The 20,704-nt window shown below is 34.6% G+C and overlaps 2 protein-coding genes across 9 annotated transcripts; both read left to right on the forward strand.

The window, feature by feature from the left end:
• Window positions 1-908: 908 nt before the first annotated feature.
• Window positions 909-12,091, forward strand: LOC101252765 (protein TOPLESS). 3 transcript variants are annotated; one of them, XM_010320413.4, is made up of 26 exons: window positions 909-1,058; window positions 1,673-1,810; window positions 1,948-2,127; window positions 2,210-2,323; window positions 2,403-2,561; window positions 2,880-3,057; window positions 3,139-3,262; window positions 3,553-3,662; window positions 3,757-3,922; window positions 4,034-4,143; window positions 4,244-4,313; window positions 4,397-4,470; window positions 4,555-4,650; window positions 4,746-4,841; window positions 4,925-5,052; window positions 5,202-5,436; window positions 5,529-5,687; window positions 5,778-5,864; window positions 8,176-8,322; window positions 9,027-9,137; window positions 9,215-9,394; window positions 9,473-9,601; window positions 9,714-9,809; window positions 10,443-10,625; window positions 10,706-10,872; window positions 11,473-12,091. In XM_010320413.4, exons 2-26 carry the CDS (start codon window positions 1,731-1,733, stop codon window positions 11,684-11,686), a joined length of 3,393 nt encoding a protein of 1,130 aa, XP_010318715.1. In that variant the 5' UTR covers window positions 909-1,058; window positions 1,673-1,730; the 3' UTR covers window positions 11,687-12,091. The 3 variants fall into 3 exon arrangements, with proteins under 3 accessions (XP_010318715.1, XP_010318716.1, XP_069151463.1); XM_010320414.4 differs by lacking the exon at window positions 909-1,058 and adding an exon at window positions 1,061-1,318; XM_069295362.1 differs by lacking the exon at window positions 909-1,058 and adding an exon at window positions 1,067-1,383.
• A 503-nt stretch (window positions 12,092-12,594) lies between these two features.
• On the forward strand, window positions 12,595-19,817 carry LOC104646571 (protein TOPLESS). Of its 6 annotated transcripts, none has more exons than XM_010320420.4 (12): window positions 12,641-12,988; window positions 13,088-13,201; window positions 14,282-14,314; window positions 14,935-15,037; window positions 15,443-15,580; window positions 16,564-16,674; window positions 16,753-16,932; window positions 17,009-17,137; window positions 17,245-17,340; window positions 17,925-18,107; window positions 18,188-18,354; window positions 19,387-19,817. In XM_010320420.4, exons 4-12 carry the CDS (start codon window positions 15,026-15,028, stop codon window positions 19,586-19,588), a joined length of 1,218 nt encoding a protein of 405 aa, XP_010318722.1. In that variant the 5' UTR covers window positions 12,641-12,988; window positions 13,088-13,201; window positions 14,282-14,314; window positions 14,935-15,025; the 3' UTR covers window positions 19,589-19,817. The 6 variants fall into 6 exon arrangements, with proteins under 6 accessions (XP_010318718.1, XP_010318720.1, XP_010318722.1 ...); XM_069295364.1 differs by having other exon boundaries at window positions 12,835-12,970; XM_010320418.4 differs by lacking the exon at window positions 14,282-14,314 and having other exon boundaries at window positions 12,600-12,988.
• Window positions 19,818-20,704: the final 887 nt, after the last annotated feature.

Below are 20,704 nucleotides of genomic sequence, written 5' to 3' on the forward strand. Positions count from 1 at the left end.
ACTATGTTATTTTTCTGTTGAAGCACTGAAACATCCATAATTTGTTCCTTTTAAATAAACACCGATGAGTGATGTGAAATCAGATTTTGTAATGGATATTGATAGAGGATGCATATATTGTTTCAGTGCAATTGATAATGAATATGTTCGAGAATAATTGTGTTTTTTACTTCAAGTCATTTGAAACATATTAGAAAACAAATGAGATTCATATAGTTTGTGTTCAATCCTTCAATTAAAATCATTAAAATTCAAACACAATTGAAGGCATTTACAATTGAAAAAATCGATCAAAATAAACCAACTATTTTTAAATAAACAAATTATGGGTGATTCAATAAAAAAATGATGTAGTTGAGATATATAAGGAGAAAAACCCAACAAATTTAAGAATCTGTTCATTAGTTCGATTATTTTAAAAATATTTATTAATTAAGTTATTATTACCAGTAATCTGCATTATATGAAGAAATTAAGATAAAGAAGATTTATCAAATCATAATTAATTTATATTTACTTTAAAAAATAATTATAAAATTTTTTAAATAAATATAATACATATAATATGGTAAATCACAAAAAAAAAAGATAGTGTTATAAAATAAAATCCGAGGGAGGTTTATGAAATTATCCCTCACGGTGACAAAGGTGTATCCAAGCCGAAGAGTCGACGACAGCTGTCGGCTGATGATTCCAAGCTGTGAAACAATAAAATTGTAGCCGGCTTTGTGGTCCCCATGAAACTGACTTATTGAATAGTTGTTATGCTTATCATTGATAAGTCATGGTGCTTATCTGAGAGAAATCACAATTTCCTCGAAAATATAATGACTCGCAAGAGTATTTTATTCATTTTCTCGGCGATACGAGATAAAAGGGAAATAGCAACACACAATATATAGACTTCTATATTTAGAGAGAGAGTGAGTGAGAAGGATATATACCTATTTTATGCCTCGAGTTCGTCGTTAATTTGTCCCATTTTGCATTATCTCTGTGGGTTTTCGTTTTTCTCCTCCCATCTTCTTCCATGGATCTATCTGCTCTGTAAACAAAGCGTACGTATATGTTTCATGGAATATTTACTTTTTTTTTTATTTCTCAGTGTTTGCTTTTCGCTTTAATTTCTCCACTTTCTCTCTCTTTCGCTTTTGGTTTTCATTTGGCCCCCTTTTCCTTTGCATCTTCAATTTCAATGGATTTAAAGCTGCTTTTCTGTCTCTGATCCTCTCGAAACAAAACCCCTATCTTTCTAAAGGAAAAAAAAATTCACTTCTTTTTGTATTTGGGTCGTTATACTTTCACAACATCTGCGTCGGTGGGTGAAAATGGAGTTTCGTTTCTTGTTAGATTGAAGATTACTTTTCATTTATCGGATTCTGGGTTGGGTTTTAATTTGTTTGGATCTCTTTTAATTTTTTTTCTTCCTTTGGTTAAATTTTGGGGATTAGTTTAATTTTGAACAGTACTTTGTGTTTGGGGGCTTGTGTCCGGCAATAATTAAATGCTTAGATATTTAAGTATTAAATAAAGTTAGTGGGAGCTGACAACATATTTAATCATATGGATTAGTTGTTTGTTTATTATTATTATTATTATTATTGTTGTTATTTGTTATTAGCCCTGGAGTTTTTAGTTAAACTAAAATAAATTCATTTATGGAATTTTGCAGATCTGCACAAACACTGTTTTTACATAATAGTTCTGGGCTTGGAGACGAGGTAGTAGCAATGTCATCTCTCAGTAGAGAGCTTGTATTCTTGATCTTACAGTTTCTAGATGAGGAGAAGTTCAAAGAAACAGTTCACAAGTATGTACCTATTTCAATTTCAATGCTTTCATTTTTACCAGATTATGAACAGTTTAACCTTTTACATTCTTAGTGATGGTTTTGCCACTGTAACACATTGCTAAAAGGACATTTTTTACTTCAATTTGTTGCTATAGGCTTGAGCAAGAATCTGGCTTTTTCTTTAATATGAAGTACTTTGAAGATGAAGTGCATAATGGTAATTGGGATGAAGTTGAAAAGTATCTCTCTGGTTTTACCAAAGTGGATGACAACCGATATTCCATGAAGATTTTCTTTGAAATAAGGAAGCAAAAGTATCTTGAGGCATTGGACAAGTAAGATTATGTCTTTTTGGAGGAATAGTTGCTTTCCCTAGATTTACATATTGATGAATTGGTTTATTTGAGTTTGTGATAGGCGCGACCGGTCCAAGGGTGTTGAAATTCTTGTAAAGGATCTTAAAGTTTTTGCATCTTTCAATGAGGAGCTTTTCAAGGAGATAACTCAGCTATTGACACTTGAGAATTTCAGGTATTACCGCTGTATAATTTGTCAATGAGGATAAAACCCTTTTCTAAATGTGTAATTAAGTGGTCTGATCAATTTGTAGGGAGAATGAACAGCTGTCCAAGTATGGAGATACTAAATCTGCACGAGCTATTATGTTGGTTGAGCTCAAAAAGCTTATAGAAGCAAATCCCCTGTTTCGTGACAAGTTGCAGTTTCCCAACCTCAAAAACTCAAGGTTACGAACTTTGATTAACCAAAGGTGATGCCCTTGAAACTTCAGCATTCATTTTGAAAGCCATATTGGTCCTAAGCTACAGCGCCAGAGCGTAATGTACCTAGACAAACTTAGCTATCCTGTATTTACCTGTTCGCAAAACAACTTTAAGCTGTAGATCCTTTAGGAACTTTGAAGTTCTATGCAATGTAAGCAGCTCATGGATATTGGTTCATGTAATTATCTTAGAATTCATGATGACAGTATTAGTCAGCATAATGTAGCCTGCCTGTCATTATTCAAGTGACCTAGCAATACTAGGTTATTGTAAATTGGGAAACTGACAATGAATGTGTGCTGCAGCTTAAATTGGCAGCACCAACTTTGTAAAAATCCCAGGCCAAATCCAGATATCAAAACACTGTTTGTTGATCATTCTTGTGGACAACCAAATGGTGCTCGAGCTCCGTCACCTGCAAACAATCCATTGCTTGGATCAGTGCCCAAACCAGGCAGCTTCCCTCCTCTTGGTGCACACGGGGTTGGTTTTTTTGTAGAGCTCACTTGCTACTTATGCTTAACCACTAAGAGTTTTGCTTATTCTGTTACAAACTTTATTCAGCCTTTCCAACCTGGGCCAGCACCTGTGGCAGCTCCTCTTGCTGGGTGGATGTCCAACCCTCCCACTGTAGCTCATCCAGCAGTTTCTGGTGGACCTATGGGTCTTGGTCCTTCATCTATTCCAGGTATTACTTGAGGCTATTTACGTGAGGTGAAAGGTATTTTTTTAAAGTAAGCAACTGAAAATCATTTTAAAGACTGGTGTGGTATCAAGATATACAATTGTAAATGACAAATGGCTAGAATGTTTAGTCAACCTAGTCATGATTATAGTGCCTTGCATTGGAACAGTCTAGTCTCAACTTGTTTCAAGGAATTGATTCCCTTCATATTGCTGCCACATAAAACAACTATTAGTTTTTTGGAGGTTATTCTAGCTCTCTTAACTGGTAATTTGCTGCATTCCCTTCTGTAGCTTCTCTTAAACATCCCAGGACTCCACCAACGAATCCGTCTATTGATTATCCATCTGGGGAATCTGATCATGCTGCCAAAAGAACTAGGTCACTGGGAATATCTGATGAGGTAGTAGGCTCTCTCTATCTTTAGATCATTTTGTCAGCAACATTCACATTCTCTGTCGCTGCTTCACTTTCTTTTCTTATTTTTCACTATACAGGTTAATCTTCCTGTGAATGTGCTACCTATATCATTTCCAGGGCAAGGTCATAATCAGTCTCTTACTGTACCTGATGACTTGCCTAAGACTGTTGCAAGAACACTAAACCAGGGATCATCTCCCATGAGCATGGATTTTCATCCTTCTCAGCAGACATTGCTTCTAGGTCTACATCTGCTGAATGCTCTTCTTTATTAAAACACACTGGTGTTTTCTATTTGTCACTACTTATTTTTTGGCAGTTGCATTTATCGTGACTTTCTATGTTACAAACTAGTTGGCACGAATGTTGGAGATATTGCATTATGGGAAGTTGGTTCAAGGGAGAGACTGGTATTGAGAAACTTCAAAGTCTGGGACTTGAGTGCATGTTCAATGCCATTACAGGTTTTTTTTTCTTTTTTCCGTTCCTTAGATTGAAATGGCCTCCCATTAATTCAACAAGATTCATCTAATCTGATCAAACCAATTTCTCAATTGAACTCAGACTGCTCTGGTAAAAGATCCTGGTGTCTCAGTTAACCGTGTTATATGGAGCCCCGACGGTTCGTTATTTGGTAAGCAGGCACATTTCCTATCTTACTGTAGTGCACTGTTGAAAAGAAGTTGATATCTTAGAATTTCTTTTTCTATCGAGCAGGGGTTGCGTACTCTAGGCACATTGTTCAAATATATTCCTATCACGGGAATGATGACATACGTCAGCATGTGGAGGTATAATTTGGTGGTGTTATGACTCTTGCCCTGACAATAAAATTCTGAATAGTTTCATAGTACAGACTGATAATGCTTTTGCAGATTGATGCTCATGTTGGAGGCGTAAATGATCTTGCATTCTCTCACCCTAATAAGCAGCTCTCTGTCATAACATGCGGAGATGACAAAACTATAAAGGTTGGGAAGGCATAAATATCACTTTGTTGCCTATGAGAGATAATTTTTGGTAGGGGAATAATTGCTTGTACTTTCCAATGCTTGCTAAATTCTAGGTTTGGGATGCCACATCTGGTGCAAGACAATATACATTTGAGGGTCATGAGGCACCTGTATATTCTGTGTGCCCTCACCATAAAGAAACCATTCAGGTAAGGATATTGTTATGATGTCCATTGTACTAAGATTTAGTTTTCTGCACTTTTGCACTTGTGTTGATAACTTCCTTCTTCAGTTTATTTTCTCTACAGCATTAGATGGAAAGATAAAAGCGTGGTTATATGATAATTTGGGATCTCGAGTAGATTATGAGGCTCCTGGTCGTTGGTGCACAACAATGGCATACAGTGCTGACGGAACTAGGTTGATTTAGCTTGATGCATTGTGTTACTGCTACTTAACATATTTTGCTTGAAGTCGCTTGAGAATAGTAGTTTTTTTTCCAATCTCATATTCTCTCTTTTTCTCTGCCTTTTTTTTTTTGGATGCGGCATTGGTTCACAAAATTGCAGACTGTTTTCATGTGGAACCAGCAAAGATGGGGAGTCGCACATTGTTGAGTGGAATGAAAGTGAAGGGGCTGTTAAGAGAACATATCAAGGGTTTCGCAAAAGATCGCTGGGTGTTGTACAATTTGATACAACTAAAAATCGATTTTTGGCAGCTGGTGATGATTTCTCAATCAAATTTTGGGATATGGACCATGTCCCGCTCCTGACAAGTATTGATGCTGATGGAGGTCTTCCAGTAAGTTTATTTTGAGGTTGACTTGAGAAATTGTGGTGTTGTACTATATTCTAACTGCCTTTTCTCTTTATTAAATCAATAAATTATTCAAGGCAAGCCCTCGGATTCGATTCAACAAAGATGGTTCTCTATTGGCTGTTTCTGCTAATGAAAATGGGATAAAGATTTTGGCAAATAATGACGGTATTCGCTTAATACGCACTTTTGAGAACCTAGCTTATGATGCTTCCAGGGCATCTGAAACAACAAAGGTACTTGTTACTCAGTTTATATAAATCTTGAGGTTCCATTTTTTTTTCACACAAACATGACCAGGTGTCCTTTGCTTTAATATCATGCAGCCTACAGTAAATCCAATATCTGTAGCATCAGCAAATAATTCTGGATTTGCAGATAGGGTGGCCTCTGTTGTTGGCATCAGTGGAATGGTTTGTAAATTTAACTCCCATAATGTGATTTGTAACAAGTTCTTGTTTGTTGTCATCAGGTTACATGTTCATGGAGAAACTATATACAAGCATACACACCCACATTATAATTTGTAGTTGTGTATAGTCAATTTTTTTCACCTTTTATCTTTTAATTAATTAATACTGGTATAACCTTTTCTCTGACTTGTTTAAATCTCAATTTTTGTTTTCCATTATGTGTTGTTTTATTCGTATCGTTTATATTATTATAAAATTCAATGCAACAAAATCTTTTTATAATTTTATATGAATCAAGCTGTTGTTGCATAAAAGTATAGTAGAAACTGTACATAAATTAAACTAACATATATCTTCCTTGTAATGCATGCTTAATAGTATACATATGTGTTTTATGATAAACATATAGTTAGCAGTTATTTAGATTAAAAATCAATAAATAATATCCTTAAAAGTCTAAACGATATCTACTTACAAGTAAATTACATTAATTTTTATACCTCTTATTCTAATTTTAGAATCATGAAGACATGGGGGATATCACGAAACGTCCAGAATATACAAAAAAAGAAGATAAATAATAATAAAAAAAAGTAAATAGCTCAAAAAAAGGGAAACAGTTCAGTAGTTTCAGAAAAGAAACAAAGAGATACGGCTTTAGTAATGATCGTGATTGTGAATGACCATGCAACTAAATTGTCTAAGAGGACATACAAGCTGCAAGTGATGAAGTAACTGCAAGAGGAAACGTTTTTACCAAATAACAAAAGCAGAAACATAGAAGATAAAAAAGAAAGTAACAACAAAAAAACTGTGTATATATGATTCCAAGTGAACCAAAAATACATTCACCATAAGCAGCTTTATTCCTGGCCGTCATTTCTTCTTCTTGTTGCTTCTTCAGTCTTATGAAACTTCTCCTGCTATTGACATTTTTAATCATTTGCCTATTAAGCTTATTATATGAACTTAGTATGAAGCAAGTGAACAAAATAAATAGCTAAGAGGTAAGAGCTTAACTTCTATGGGTATATACTAATTAAGAGCTCAAAAAAAAAAAAATCTTAAGAACACCTAAAAGACAGATAAAATTTGCTAACACTAAGATTGAATTACAAAACAGCTAATAAGCATACCTCCAAAGAGTTCATGTTAAATAAGTGTCATTTTATCGCTATATAGACTATGGTTAACAATAAGTCTCTTTATATGATACTCCCTCTGTCCCAATTTATGACTCACTTCTAAGAAAGAATGAATTTCTATATTTAGTAACCATTTTGAATTGAAAATGCCATTTTGTACTTAATGAGATGATCTTTAGCCACACAAATCCAATTGTATAAGTTGGTTATTCCCTCCCATATTAAGTGGAATAAGTTATTAGCAATTTAAGTTGGTATATAATGACTTTCTTGAACGGATGAAATAATTTTTTTTGGTATTCATTACAATTTCAGTATTGGATATACAAAAAGGCATGCAAGATTTATGCTATAATAATAACTTATCCAAGCAATTATTACAATTTTTTTTGACAAAGTAAATTATAAGTTCAAATTGAACTTATCCGCGTGATTCTTACAATGTATATTTACACAAAAAGGCGATTGTAATAATGTTTGCACGAAGGGTAAAATCGCCGTTCAACTTTTGATGGCTATTTTGGTCTTTTAACTTTTGACTTGGGAAATTATTTCTCCTCTTTCCCTACTTTCTCTTTTTTGAATCCTCCTAATCCTTTAACAACTTTAGCGCTCCAAATTGAACTTTAAGGGTTTAATCAATGACGTCGCTTAATCTCCTCGATGATGGAACTTTTTTTTTCCTTTTTAAGTGTCCAGGTTTTTCTTGTCTAATAGTAATTACTGTATTTCATATATACTACAATGTCGGAGAGCCATGAGGCTAGCCCCCATCCTTATTCATATATTTTCTTTGTTATTAGTTATTACTATATGTTGCTCCATTTGTTTTGAATTTTGCTCTCTTATTTCCTTGTAATCGTGCTTCAACTTCCACTTTTCTTTTGAGCCTATTGTCTATCAGGAACAACCTCTATTCCCCATAAATGTTTTATGGGAGGGGTAAGGTCTACATTTTACCCTCCCCAGGCCCCACTTTGTGGGATTGCACTGGGTATGCTGTTGTTGTTTTAACTTTTATATTTGATGCTTCCTACTTATAGAGTAAGATAGTCAAGTAGATATTCATTATGTTTAGAAATGGAGAGCACACCAGAAAAGTTTACCTGCTTTTCATGTCAGTATCATTTACTAATATATATTTAACATTCTGATGACTTTGACAGAATGGAGATGCAAGGAATCCGGTAGATGTAAAACCTCGAATAAATGAAGAGCCTAATGACAAATCGAAGATATGGAAGCTCACTGAAATTAGTGAATCATCACAGTGCCGGTCCTTGAAGCTGCCTGAGAACCTCAGAGTGACTAAGGTAAAAATTCCCATGTCTCTTGATTCATGAAATATCTGAATGTATTTGTTATCTCATTTTCAAGATTTGGGAACTTTTCCGTTGAACATATAAAGTGATGCACGTTAAGCCATAGCTCATCCTCTTTCAGGTTTTAAGGTTGGAAACTTAAATGTTTCTCTCGAAGTCTTTGTGCATAGTTTGACATGATCAAGGCGTGTGCCATCCTGAACATGCCATCAGCAAATGAATGAACCATATTGATCTAGCTGTGCTTTTCTTTTTATATGAAGATATGAGTTTGCCTCCTGTTTGGGAGGGAAGGGCTCTTAGTTTCGCGTTGTCACTTTTCTCTATCTTTGTCACTGGTCTCTTTCTTCGCTAATAGATTGTTCAACTTATATAGTAAAGAAGAGTGGACAGAAGTATCACTTTCTGTACCTTAAGAGTTCCTTCTGTCTTTATCCTTCAAGATTGTCTAGATCAGTGCAACAAGTCTCTAGAGTTTGTGTGCAATGATTTGACAACTTTAATAGTGTCCAACTTTGGGCTAGCAATAGTAACTAAACGTCTGCTTGGTATTTCAAGTTCACGTCTTAAGTGCTTTCTACTGATTGTAACTGTGTTCCTTCCCCCACAATTTGGAAGCTGCTGTTTCAATATGTTTCAACTGTATTAGTTTTGATGATACAGTTTCTGATTCTGATTCAATATGGATACTCCAGATATCAAGATTAATATATACAAATTCTGGTAATGCCGTCTTAGCATTAGCATCAAATGCTATTCACTTGCTTTGGAAGTGGCAAAGGAATGAACGCAATACAAGTGGCAAGGTAAATAGATACCAAAATCGTTGCTTTCCTCCATTTTGTACAGAAGTATTATGAGAATTGTGTCCATCATTGTTTAGGCAACAGCCAGTGTTTCACCTCAATTGTGGCAACCTTCAAGTGGCATATTAATGACAAATGATGTGCATGAACCAAACCATGAGGAAGCTGTCTCCTGCTTTGCCTTGTCCAAGAATGACTCGTATGTGATGTCAGCATCTGGTGGAAAGATATCCTTGTTCAACATGATGACATTCAAGGTATAACAATATTGCCTTCTGTTTTTTTTTAGCCTTTACTCAAAGAGCCTGTGCTGAATTATTATCTTATGGATGCAGACAATGACAACTTTCATGCCTCCACCTCCAGCAGCAACTTTTCTTGCATTTCATCCTCAAGATAACAATATTATTGCTATTGGCATGGATGATTCTACCATCCAGATATATAATGTCCGAGTGGATGAGGTAAAATAAAGATAAACAAGAAGTTTTTATTGTTATTGGCAGTCAGCAGATTTTAATGTTTTTGGGTCAGTTACCATATTGTTATTGACTAGACGCGAGTCTCTTGGTGAAGGTTAAAAGCAAGCTTAAAGGCCACTCTAAAAGGATAACTGGCCTCGCCTTTTCTCATGTGCTCAATGTGCTAGTTTCATCAGGAGCTGATTCTCAGGTAGACTTGTATACTCTTAGCTCTCATGTAGTATTTGACTTACTTCTCAGTGTTTTGTTTAACTGTTATCCTGATTAATGTTAAAAATACATTTGTATGATAGATTGCACTCTCTCTTCTTATGATTTTGCATATAGTGCATCATACACTTCATCACATTCAATGCTTAAGCCAATCAACTAGGTATGAGAATTAGAAGTTCTTTCAGTGCATGTGATATTTGATGGTGATAAATATCTAAAGGTATATGAAGAATAAGATCATTTCATGCTCTAAATAAAAGCTGAATGAATTCCGATTGTTTTAATATTTTCAAAATACGTGAAGTTGTTGCTTTAGAAGTGTTCCAAGCTTTTTAAAATATACCAAAATCGAAAATATATAGCCTACAGATGAGTCCAGTATATTGCAGTTCTCTCCTTTTGCATAATCTCTTCTCTGTAGTCATGATTAGTTTTTTTGGGCATTTTTAATGTCTTTTGTTGGTGATAAATGCTTAGCCTTAATACATCTCAAATGATCATTAATCTATATAAAGTTACATTCTGCATTTCTGACACTCTTTAAAGTGGTAATTTATAATCCTGTGTTCATATCCTTTTGTATTCATCAACATTATTTGCTTTTGTACAGCTGTGTGTGTGGAGCACTGATGGATGGGAAAAGCAGAGGGCTAGGACCTTGCAGCTACCGGGTAGATCGACATCTCAATCAGATACCAGAGTGCAGTTTCATCAGGATCAAACTCATTTCCTGGCTGTGCATGAGGCACAGATTGCTATATTTGAAACAACAAAGCTGGAATGTTTAAAGCAGGTAAGTCCTCTCCCCAACTGCAGTTGGTTATTAACTGCCTTCAGATCTCAACAACTAATACACTATATCTTCTTCTGCAGTGGGTTCCACGTGAGAGTGCTGCCCCAATTTCTCATGCCACATTCTCGTGTGATAGCCAGCTGATATATGCCAGTTTCTTGGATGCAACTGTGTGCGTATTCACTGCAGGGCACCTCCATATGCGATGCCGCATTATTCCTTCAGCTTATCTATCACCCAGTATTAGGTATTTTTGATGCCTGCTAAGTTATTTACTGCTTTAATTTGAAGATATTCTGCAGTCCATTATTGAAGACAAAAAACATCGTCTTTCTTTTAGTTATAGTTCCATGCGCTAGAATAGTTAAATTGGTATCAGAACAATATCGAGGCCTAAGTGCGACACATCACCAAAAGGGGGGGGGGGCACCCATAGGTTGGCTATTTGTACAAGATATCATTGACCAATGCATGGGCTATGTAGGATGTAACATACACTTTATGCATACTAGAGGACTACAATATTCACTATCCTAGATCATCTTTCTTTTTTAAAAAAATTGAGATGAATATTTCAAAATAATTTATTTTGCAATCATGTTATTATGGTAAAGTGGGGTATCTGATTGCCAGGATTAGCATTTCTAGTATTTCCGGAATATCCCTCAGAATATTATGTTTCAGATGTTTAATTTTTGCAACTTCTCTGTATTCCCCTGTCCATACATTACGTAATTTTTGTGTCTAATATTCTCAGGAAGTCATGTGAGGATACAAAGTTGACCAAACAGATTTCATTTCTGATATTTGATGTAATTTTTCATAAAACCTTGTCATTTTTCTGCAGCAATTCAAACATCCACCCAGTCGTAGTTGCAGCACATCCACAAGATCCAAACCAGTTTGCATTAGGTCTGTCAGATGGTAGTGTTCATGTTTTTGAACCACTTGAATCTGAAGGCAAATGGGGAGTCCCTCCACCACTTGAAAATGGATCAACAAATGGTATGCCCACCGCTCCATCTATTGGAGCTTCAGGCTCCGATCAAGCACCAAGATGACAAAGAAGCCTCTAAGCAAACAATGTTGTGTCCTGTTTTGTTGAATCTTACCCAAATTTCAGATCAAACTGACGAGTAAATGTTCGTTCTAGGAGACTAACCAGAATCCTCCAAGTCAAAATATGAAGTGTATGTAACACCCCAAAGATTTGTTTTTCTTTGCAATCGGAAGGGAAGGTTTGTCTTCAGTGGAGCTAGGAGTCTCAGTACTAGTCACAGCTTAAGATTTGACTTGTTTTTTACACCAATGTTGTGGCTTTCGTTTGTGGTAATCTATTAGCTAGAGAGGACATAATTTAGCTCAGTACTCTCCAACATGTAAATTTCCAACTTATGAGGTAAGATGTAATGTAAAATGAACACTTCACTCTTTATATTCCTTAGTGTAGTGAGGAATTCCTTCTATCAGCTTTTTATTTCGTATGATTCTTGAATTGGATTTTGGCAAGTCTCACCTCTTTAAGGTTCAACTTATTATGAACAACGAACTGTACATGTTGTTTCTTTAATACCCAGCGACTCTCATTACAGTTGTTTCTTTAATATCCAATGGACATTACCATACTAGTTTGATGTTTTTGGCATTTGAATCTTATGATATGAATGCATATACATCCCGATGATAGATGAATGTGCACGACATAAAGTATTCATCCAAAAAGCAACAGAAATGGTACAAAAGTTAAAGAGTTTTCATGAAATAATCAATTCATTTCCGTATCTGAATCTTATGCTTAGTTTGGAGGGTTGTTATTATATTGTGTTTTAATGAATGAATCATTTAAATAGATTGTATTGTTTTCTGTTGTTACACAATGTCATGTATTAATAAATTCAGAATTATAGTGTACGAGATAAAAATACAGACTGAATAATAATAAAATAAAATAATTAAAAAATAACAACTTGAATTGATCACTAACCATAAATTTAAACAATAACATGGTCAGTAACAATTAGAACAAACTTGCCGACAGTAGCATGATGGCGCAACACAGAATTCAGAAGCAGCTGCTTTTTTCTTACAAATTAGTTCTTGACATTCTTCATCTACATATTCAAGTTCCCAATACCAGACAAGTTTCATCTATGGCATGGCCGACCAATATACACGCAAGAATGACATCTACACAAACTTCAACACACAAATTATTTACTTACAATTCAAAAAATAACATGTTTAGGGTTTTGAAAAACATCTGGCTGTTGTGCGATTTGATACAACTAAGAATCGGTCATGATTTCTCCATTAACTTATGGGATATGGACCATCTTTAGTTCCTGGCAAGTATTGATGCTCCAGTAAGTTTATTTTCAGGTTGATTGAGAAAATTGTGGTGTTCTACCCTATATTCTAACTGCTTTTTTTTCTTCTTCTTTTATATCAATAAATTATTCAAGGCAAGCCCTCTGATTCGATTCATCAAGGATGGTTCTCTTCAGCTAATGAAAATGGGATAAAGATTTTGGAAGATAATGACGGTATCCGCTTCCGGGGCATCTGAAACTGCAAAGGTACTTGTTACTCAGTTAGTATAAAATCTTGAGGTTCCATTTTTTCTTTACACAATCATGACCAGCTGTCCTTTGCTTTAATATTAAATACAATATCTCTAGTATCAGCAAACAATTGGACTTTACAGATAGGGTGGCCTCTGTTGTTGGCATCAGAGGAATGGTTTGTGAATTTAACTCCCTAAATGTGATTTGGAAATAAGTTCGTGTTTGTTGTTATCAGGTTACATGTCCATGGAAAAAATATATATCATACACACACACTCACATTTTCCATTAACTAGTTTTTGGACACGTCTTTCCCGTGGTAATTACTAATTAGCAAATCAAGGTATAATTTGTAGTTGTATATAGTCAAACTTTTTCACATTTTGTCTCAAGAACCAGATTAAATATGTGCATTTAATAGTTGTTCTATGTTCACTGTTTCAAAATCAATGCCTTTGATTTGATTTATATGAAATATTAGAAACAACCATAGTTGAAATAGCAAGGTTGCACCACTGGAAAGGTTTTCATTACTTTTATAAAAGTATATATAATTAAGAGAAAAAAAGTATAATAGTGAGTGCTTCTTAATTTATTGTCACTTATATAAAGAACAATATACAATTTGATGAATGTGCATATGCACTTTGTTCTTAACTGATGTCTGGTGCCCGTTTAAAGATCCGACTAATTCAGATTTGCTCATGAAAGTTTCACTATGATAGTAATCATTGACAGTTCTCTATTCCCAAAGTTCAAATTCAGAATTTTGTGAAGGGTGGAGGGGTACTGCCGACCCACCACAACATTTGATGGTAATACTAACAGGAAGTAACACAGAAGAAAATGAAAACAACTTTTTTAATGGCATTCCTTTGTTGTTTATTCTGGAAAATTCTTATATTAAAAGCTAATTCTCTTTCCTCCATTGTCTAAATACCTATTGTGAGATAAGACAAATTTAGATGAAAGTAAACTTTTCAAAGGTAATGCTTATATATAAAAAATATTTCTATTTTAATTAGAAGAAATTATTTTTCATGTTATTCTACACATTTCTTAGATTAATCTCACCAAATATTTTCCTTGTAGGCTGTAGTGATAGTAGGGCAGGTGGAAAGCAAGGTATGGGTGGTGTATTTATCTTCCACTTTTTTCCTGTCTATATTTTTCCAAATGATAAAAATGAAAGAGATGGAAGCTTATGTTTTTGCTTTTGCTGAAGAAGCTAGGGAGAGGGAACAATAATGGTAAATTTGTAGGGATAAGTCACGTGCATGACATATTTTCTGTTTGAAGCTGTTAGTTTTGACAGAAAACTAAGAGGGATGTAACTTGTAACTTCTAGGATAGTAAAAGGATGTTGTTTGTTCAATGTCATAATATGAGGATGTAGTTCAAGTTTGATTATAATTGAGAGATGTTTTTGGCCATTTACTCTAAATTGGTATGTAATGACTTCCTTGAACGGATGAAACCATTCTTTTTTATATTCACTACAATTTCAGTTTTGGAGGTAAAAATAGGCATGTAAGATTAATGGTATAATTATAACTTATCTAAGCACATATTACATTTTTTGACAAAGTAAATCAAAAGTTTAAGTTGTACTTCTCTGTGTGATTCTTACGATGTATATTTACATATTTACAAAACAAGGTAATTGTAATAATGCTTGGACGAAGGGTAAAACTGTCATTCAACTTTTGATGGCTATTTTGGTCTTTTTCCTTTTACCTTTTAAGGGAATCATTCCTCGTCATTGACGCCTCGCCGTTCTTCAACAACTTTAGGGTTCCAAATTGAACTTCAAATCAGTTGAATTAACTCCAAACAATGGCTTCGCATGTAAGTTCTTCTTTCCTTTCCAATTTTATGGTTTTCTTGTCTAATAGTAATCACTGTATTTCATTTGCTTATCTGTAATCATAGATTTTCTTTGTTATAAAGTGGTTGTAACTGTATGTTTTTCAATTTGCCTCTGCATCTCTTTTGATCTTTTAGTTCCTTATATCGTGCTTTGAATTCAATTTTGCATTTGAGCCGATGGTCCATCTGAAACCTCTCTACCTCCCAGACCCCAACTTTGTGGGATTGCGCTGCATATGTTGTTGTTGTAACTTTTAGGTTTGAGGCTTCCTACGTATAGAATAAGATAGATAAATAAGATGGATGGGTAGATAGATAGATACTCATTAGGTTTTCAAGTGGAGGACACACTAACATGTATTTACATTCTACTCGCTTTGTTAGAATGAAGATGCAGGAAATGTAATACCCCAGCTTAATGAAGAGCCTAATGATGAATCTAAGATGTGGAGGCTCACTAAAATTAGAGACTCATTGCAATGCCAGTCCCTGAAGCTTCCTGAAAATCTTGGAGTGACTAAGGTATAATTCCTATTTCTCTTGATTCATGAAATATCTTATTGTGTTTGTTATATCATTTTCAAGACTCGGAAACTTTTCCATTGAACATTCCGGTAGCGGATAATTCATGTATAAAATGAGATGGAGGACTTTTCCATTGAACAAGTTAAGGTTGGAAATTTTATGTTTCTCACGATGCCTTTGTGCAAGATCTGATATGATCAAGGCATGTGACATTAAAACATGCCATCGGCAAATAAAATTGTTAGTGTTAAGTTGAGTGGAAATCAACCATATGATCCAACAGTTTTGTGCTGCTCTTTTCATATGAATGTGACTTCTCCTGGTTGGGAGTGAAGGGTTCTTAGTGTTGCGTCCATTTCTTTTCTATCTTGGTCAGCGGATGTGATTCTATTGATGTGAAATTAAAATTCCAAAGAAGGTGATCTTTTAGAATGTCATGGGAAGCTTGAGGCCTCCTAAATGAGGTCTAGCACCTATACATTTTGTGTTTTACTCTCTTTTCTTTTCCGTAATAAATTTTTCAACTTACAGTAAAGAGGAGTGGATGTTCAAGTATCACTTTCTGCACCTTCAGAGATCCGTCTGTCGAAATGCTTCGAGATTGTCTAATCAAAGCAGAAGGCCTCTAAAGTTTGTGTGCAATGATTTGACAACTTTAATAGTGTCCAACTTTTGACTAGCAATAGTAACTAAACGTTTGCATGGTATTTCAAGTTCACGTCTTGAGTGCTTTCTACTGAATTGTAGCCGGGTTCCTTCCCCTTACCCCACAATTTTGAAGCTGTTGTGTTCCGACTTTCTCTGACTGCACAACATGGATGTGATATCAGATATTGAACCGAAAATTTCACAGTGAATTCTTACTAGGAAACAATAGTTGGCTGGAGAGTTTGTTTAGTTCTCAATATTTGTTCCCTGGTTGTGACTGTATTAGTTTTGATGATACAGTTTCTGGTTATGATTCAATTTGTTTACTCCAGATATCAAGTTTAATATATACGAGCTCTGGTAATTGTATCTTAGCATTAGCCTCAAATGCTATTCACCTGCTTTGGAAGTGGCAAGGAAATGAGCGCAATTCTAGGGGCAAGGTAAATGGACACCAAAATCGTGTCTTTCCTCCATTTTGTACAGAAGTGATTCTGAGAATTGTGTCAATCTTTGTTTAGGCAACAGCCAGTGTTTCACCACAACTGTGTCAACCTTCAAGTGGCATCTTAATGACAAATGATGTGCACGAACCAAACCATGTGGAAGCTGTCTCTTGCTTTGCTTTGTCCAAGAACGATGGGTATGTGATATCAACATCTGGTGGAAGGATGTCCTTGTTCAACCTGGTGGCATTAAAGGTATAACAAGATTGTCTTCTTTTTATTTAACCTTGACTCAAAGATCCTGTGCTGAATTATTATCTTATGGATGCAGAGATTGACAACTTTCATGCCTCCACCTCCAGCAGCAACTTATATTGTTTTCCTTCCTCAAGATAACAACATTATCGCTATTGGCATGGATGATTCTACCATCCAGATATATCATGTCCGACTGGGTGAGGTATGATAAAGATAAACAAGAATATTTTGTTCTTATTGGCAGTCATCAGAATTTCATGGCCAAGTACCATATATTGTTATTGACTAGATGTGAGTCTCTTGATGAAGGTTAAAAGCACGCTTAAAGGCCACTCTAAAAGGATAACTGGCCTCGCCTTCTCTCGTATGCTCAATGTGCTAGTTTCCTCGGGAGCTGATTCTCAGGTTAATGACTTATTTGCTTTAGCTATCATGTTGTATTTGACTTACTTCTTAGTGTTTTGTTAAACTGTTCTCACAATTAATTTGGAAAGTATTTGTGTATGATAGATTGCATTTTCTCTCTTAACAATTTTTCATATTGTGCATCATACACTCTCCATCCATTCAATGTTCAGCCAATCAAATAGGCAAGGGAATTAGAAGTAATTTCACTGCATGTCATATTTGATGATGATAAAGGTGAAAATTTTGAATAATCAAACATGAAGTTGTTGTTTTGGAAGTGTTTCAAGCATTTCGGAAGACACCAAAATCTAAACTATATAGCCTACAGATGAGCCAAGTATATTGCAGGTTATCTCCTTTTGCATAATCTCCTCTCTGCAGTTATGAATCGTGATTAGTTTTTGGATTTTTAATGTCTTTTACTGGTAACTAATGTTAATCCTACATCCACATCTCAAATGATCATTAATCTATAAAAAATTACACTGCATTTCTGACACTCTTTAAAGGGTAATTATTTATATTTCTCTTTTCTCTTTCTTATCCTTCTGTATACATCAACATCATCTGCTTTTGTACAGCTGTGTGTATGGAGCACTGTTGGGTGGGAAATGCAGAGGGCTAAATTTTTGCAGCTACGGGGGCAATCAATATCTCAATCAGATACCAGAGTCCAGTTTCATCAGGATCAAACTCATTTCCTTGTTGTGCATGAGGCACAGATTGCAGTATATGAAACAGCAAAGTTGGAATGTTTAAAGCAGGTAAGTCCTCTCCCGGACTACAGTTGGTTATTATATGCAGTCAGATCTCAACAACTAATACATTATATCTTCTTCTACAGTGGGTTCCGCGTGAAAGTGATGCCCCAATTTCTCATGCCACATACTCATGTGATAGCCAGCTTATATATGCTAGTTTCTTGGATGCAACTGTGTGCATCTTCACTGCTGGGAACCTCCATATGCAGTGCTGCATTTATCCTTCTGCTTATCTGTCACCCGGTATCAGGTATCTTCTGCAGCCAGTTAACTTATTTAGGGGTCGTTTGGTAGGGTGTGTAAGAATAATGCTGTCATTAGTTATGCTGAGATCTTTTAATATGCAATGTTTGGTTTGGTTCTTTAAAAATAACACGTATTGTAACACGTATTGCATTATTTTTTTTAAAATCGTTTAAAAAATTACCCTCTATCAATATGGCGGAAAGGACATGAAAAATGTTTTGACGGACAATTGTGTCTTTAACCATTCGAATGCAAGCATTAGAACCCCTTGCATTGCTAATACTATGAATTTCTATGTATTAGTATTATTTAACGCAATACCAAGTCAAGTGTTGTATTAGTTATACATGTATTGGAAGTGTATCAAAAAAGGTACTAGTAATACATAAAACTAAGACATGCATTATTTTTTCTAATGCACTTTACGAGACAACCTCTTACTGCTTTAATTTTAAAGATATTTTGCTATCCACTATTGAAGAGAAGAAAGCGCCATTTTTCTTGTAGTTAGACTTTCATGAGCTAAAATAGTGAAATTGGTATCAGAACAATATCAAGTCCTGAAGTCCGAACTGCTTCTTTTATGGAAAGGTTAAACCCCCCCACAAACTTGTCCATTGGTACAAATATATGAGCCAATGCATGGCTATGTTTGAACATGACGTACATTTAATGCATGCAAGAGGACTACGAAATTAACTATCCTAGACCATCTTGCTTTAAAAAATTGGCATGAATATTTCAAAAGAATTTCATTTTGCAATCATGTATTTGTAAAATCATGTTACTACAATGAAGTCGGGCATCTGATTGCCAGTATGAACATTTCTAGCATCACTGGAGTGTCCCTCGGAATATTTTGTTTCAGGCGTTTAATATTTTCAACTTCTCTGCATCCTCGTGTGCATACAATAAGTAAATATATGTGTCTGATATCCTCAAAGAAGTAATGTCAGGATACGTAGACACTTCACCAAACTGATTTCATCTCTGATATTTGAAGTAATTTTTCAATAACCTTGTCTTATTTTTGCAGCAATTTAAATATCCACCCAGTTGTAGTTGCAGCACATCCAGAAGATCCAAACCAATTTGCATTAGGTATGTCAGATGGTGGTGTTCATGTTTTTGAACCTCTTGAATCTGAAGGCAAATGGGGTGTCCCTCCACCAGTTGAAAATGGCTTTGCAAAAGGTGGGCCAGCTTCTCCAGCTATTGGAGCTTCAGGCTCCGATTAAGCACCAACATACAAAGAAACCTCTAAGCAAACAGTCTTCTGTCTTGTTTTTTTTTTTTTGGATCTTACCCAAATTTCAGTTCAGACTGGTCAAACATGAGCGGATTATGTAACGCCCAAAAAATTTGTGTTCTTTGACTTGGTTTTTACGACAATGTTATGCTTTTGTGTGTGACTGTGTGGTAATCCATTTGCTACAGAAAATAATTTAGCTCAGTACTCTTCAACAATTTCTCCTTTCAGCTATCTAGTTCTTGAGTTGTATTTTGGCAAGTGTCACCTCTCCAAGGGCGAGTTACTTTGACCTGTGATATTTACTCAACCTCAACTTGTTATGAACAGCAATATGTGTTGTTTCTTTGATATTCTGGTGACTGTGAGTAATTGTTTAAATCATTTTACCCTTACGATGGTGTTATTTGCACAAAAGAAGAACTTGATTGTCTGATTTGGCTCATAGAGAATTGGCCAGAGTTTTGTGAGAAAAAGAAAACTCTCATGCGCAATGTGATGATACAAACTATGAAACCTGGAGCACAGTAATAGAGTACTAGACAATGGACATTATAGAGTAACATAAAGCTAGTTTTGAATTTTGGCTTATGAATCTACAGAAATTCTCATCAATCATTAAACAAAAATACCTTCACATTTAATATATTGTTTATACTATAACTATTATGTATATTATTTTTTTTAATATCATTCTTTATTTTCATGTAAAATCAATAAAAATTAATATTATTACAAATAGAATTCATGCTTGATATACAATTCTTTTCTCTAGAATATATCACGGTAAAATATAATTAGTGGCAAAATTGGATTATTGTTACATTCTTAATATAAATATTCATTGGATAAATTTATTATTTTGGAAGTATTCTTTTATAGAAAAATATTAGAACTACATATAATTTATTATTTATTATTTTTTTACTATACATACGCAATGGGTATACGGTTTTATATTTGAATTATAATAGAAAATTCATTTATCATTGTTATATATTCTTTTATATAAATTAATTAGATAAAAGTTCATGGCATAAATTATTTTAAATAAAACACCTTTTGTTTAGTTTTTTTTTTTTTATATATGTAAAATAAATTACTT

Source organism: Solanum lycopersicum, chromosome 3, assembly GCF_036512215.1.
Source record: "Solanum lycopersicum chromosome 3, SLM_r2.1".
Taxonomy (NCBI): Eukaryota; Viridiplantae; Streptophyta; class Magnoliopsida; order Solanales; family Solanaceae; genus Solanum; species Solanum lycopersicum.

Excerpts from the sequence above, each read along its gene's own strand:
- LOC104646571 (XM_010320416.4), top strand. Across the intron at positions 15,581-16,563 it reads AAAATCTTGGAGTGACTAAG|ATATCAAGTTTAATATATAC; the intron begins GTATAATTCCTA and ends TGTTTACTCCAG. Across the intron at positions 17,341-17,924 it reads CCTCGGGAGCTGATTCTCAG|CTGTGTGTATGGAGCACTGT; the intron begins GTTAATGACTTA and ends GCTTTTGTACAG.
- LOC101252765 (XM_010320413.4), top strand. The coding sequence starts at position 1,731 with ATGTCATCTCTCAGTAGAGAGCTTGTATTCTTGATCTTACAGTTTCTA. Across the intron at positions 9,810-10,442 it reads CATCAGGAGCTGATTCTCAG|CTGTGTGTGTGGAGCACTGA; the intron begins GTAGACTTGTAT and ends GCTTTTGTACAG. Across the intron at positions 10,626-10,705 it reads AGCTGGAATGTTTAAAGCAG|TGGGTTCCACGTGAGAGTGC; the intron begins GTAAGTCCTCTC and ends CTTCTTCTGCAG.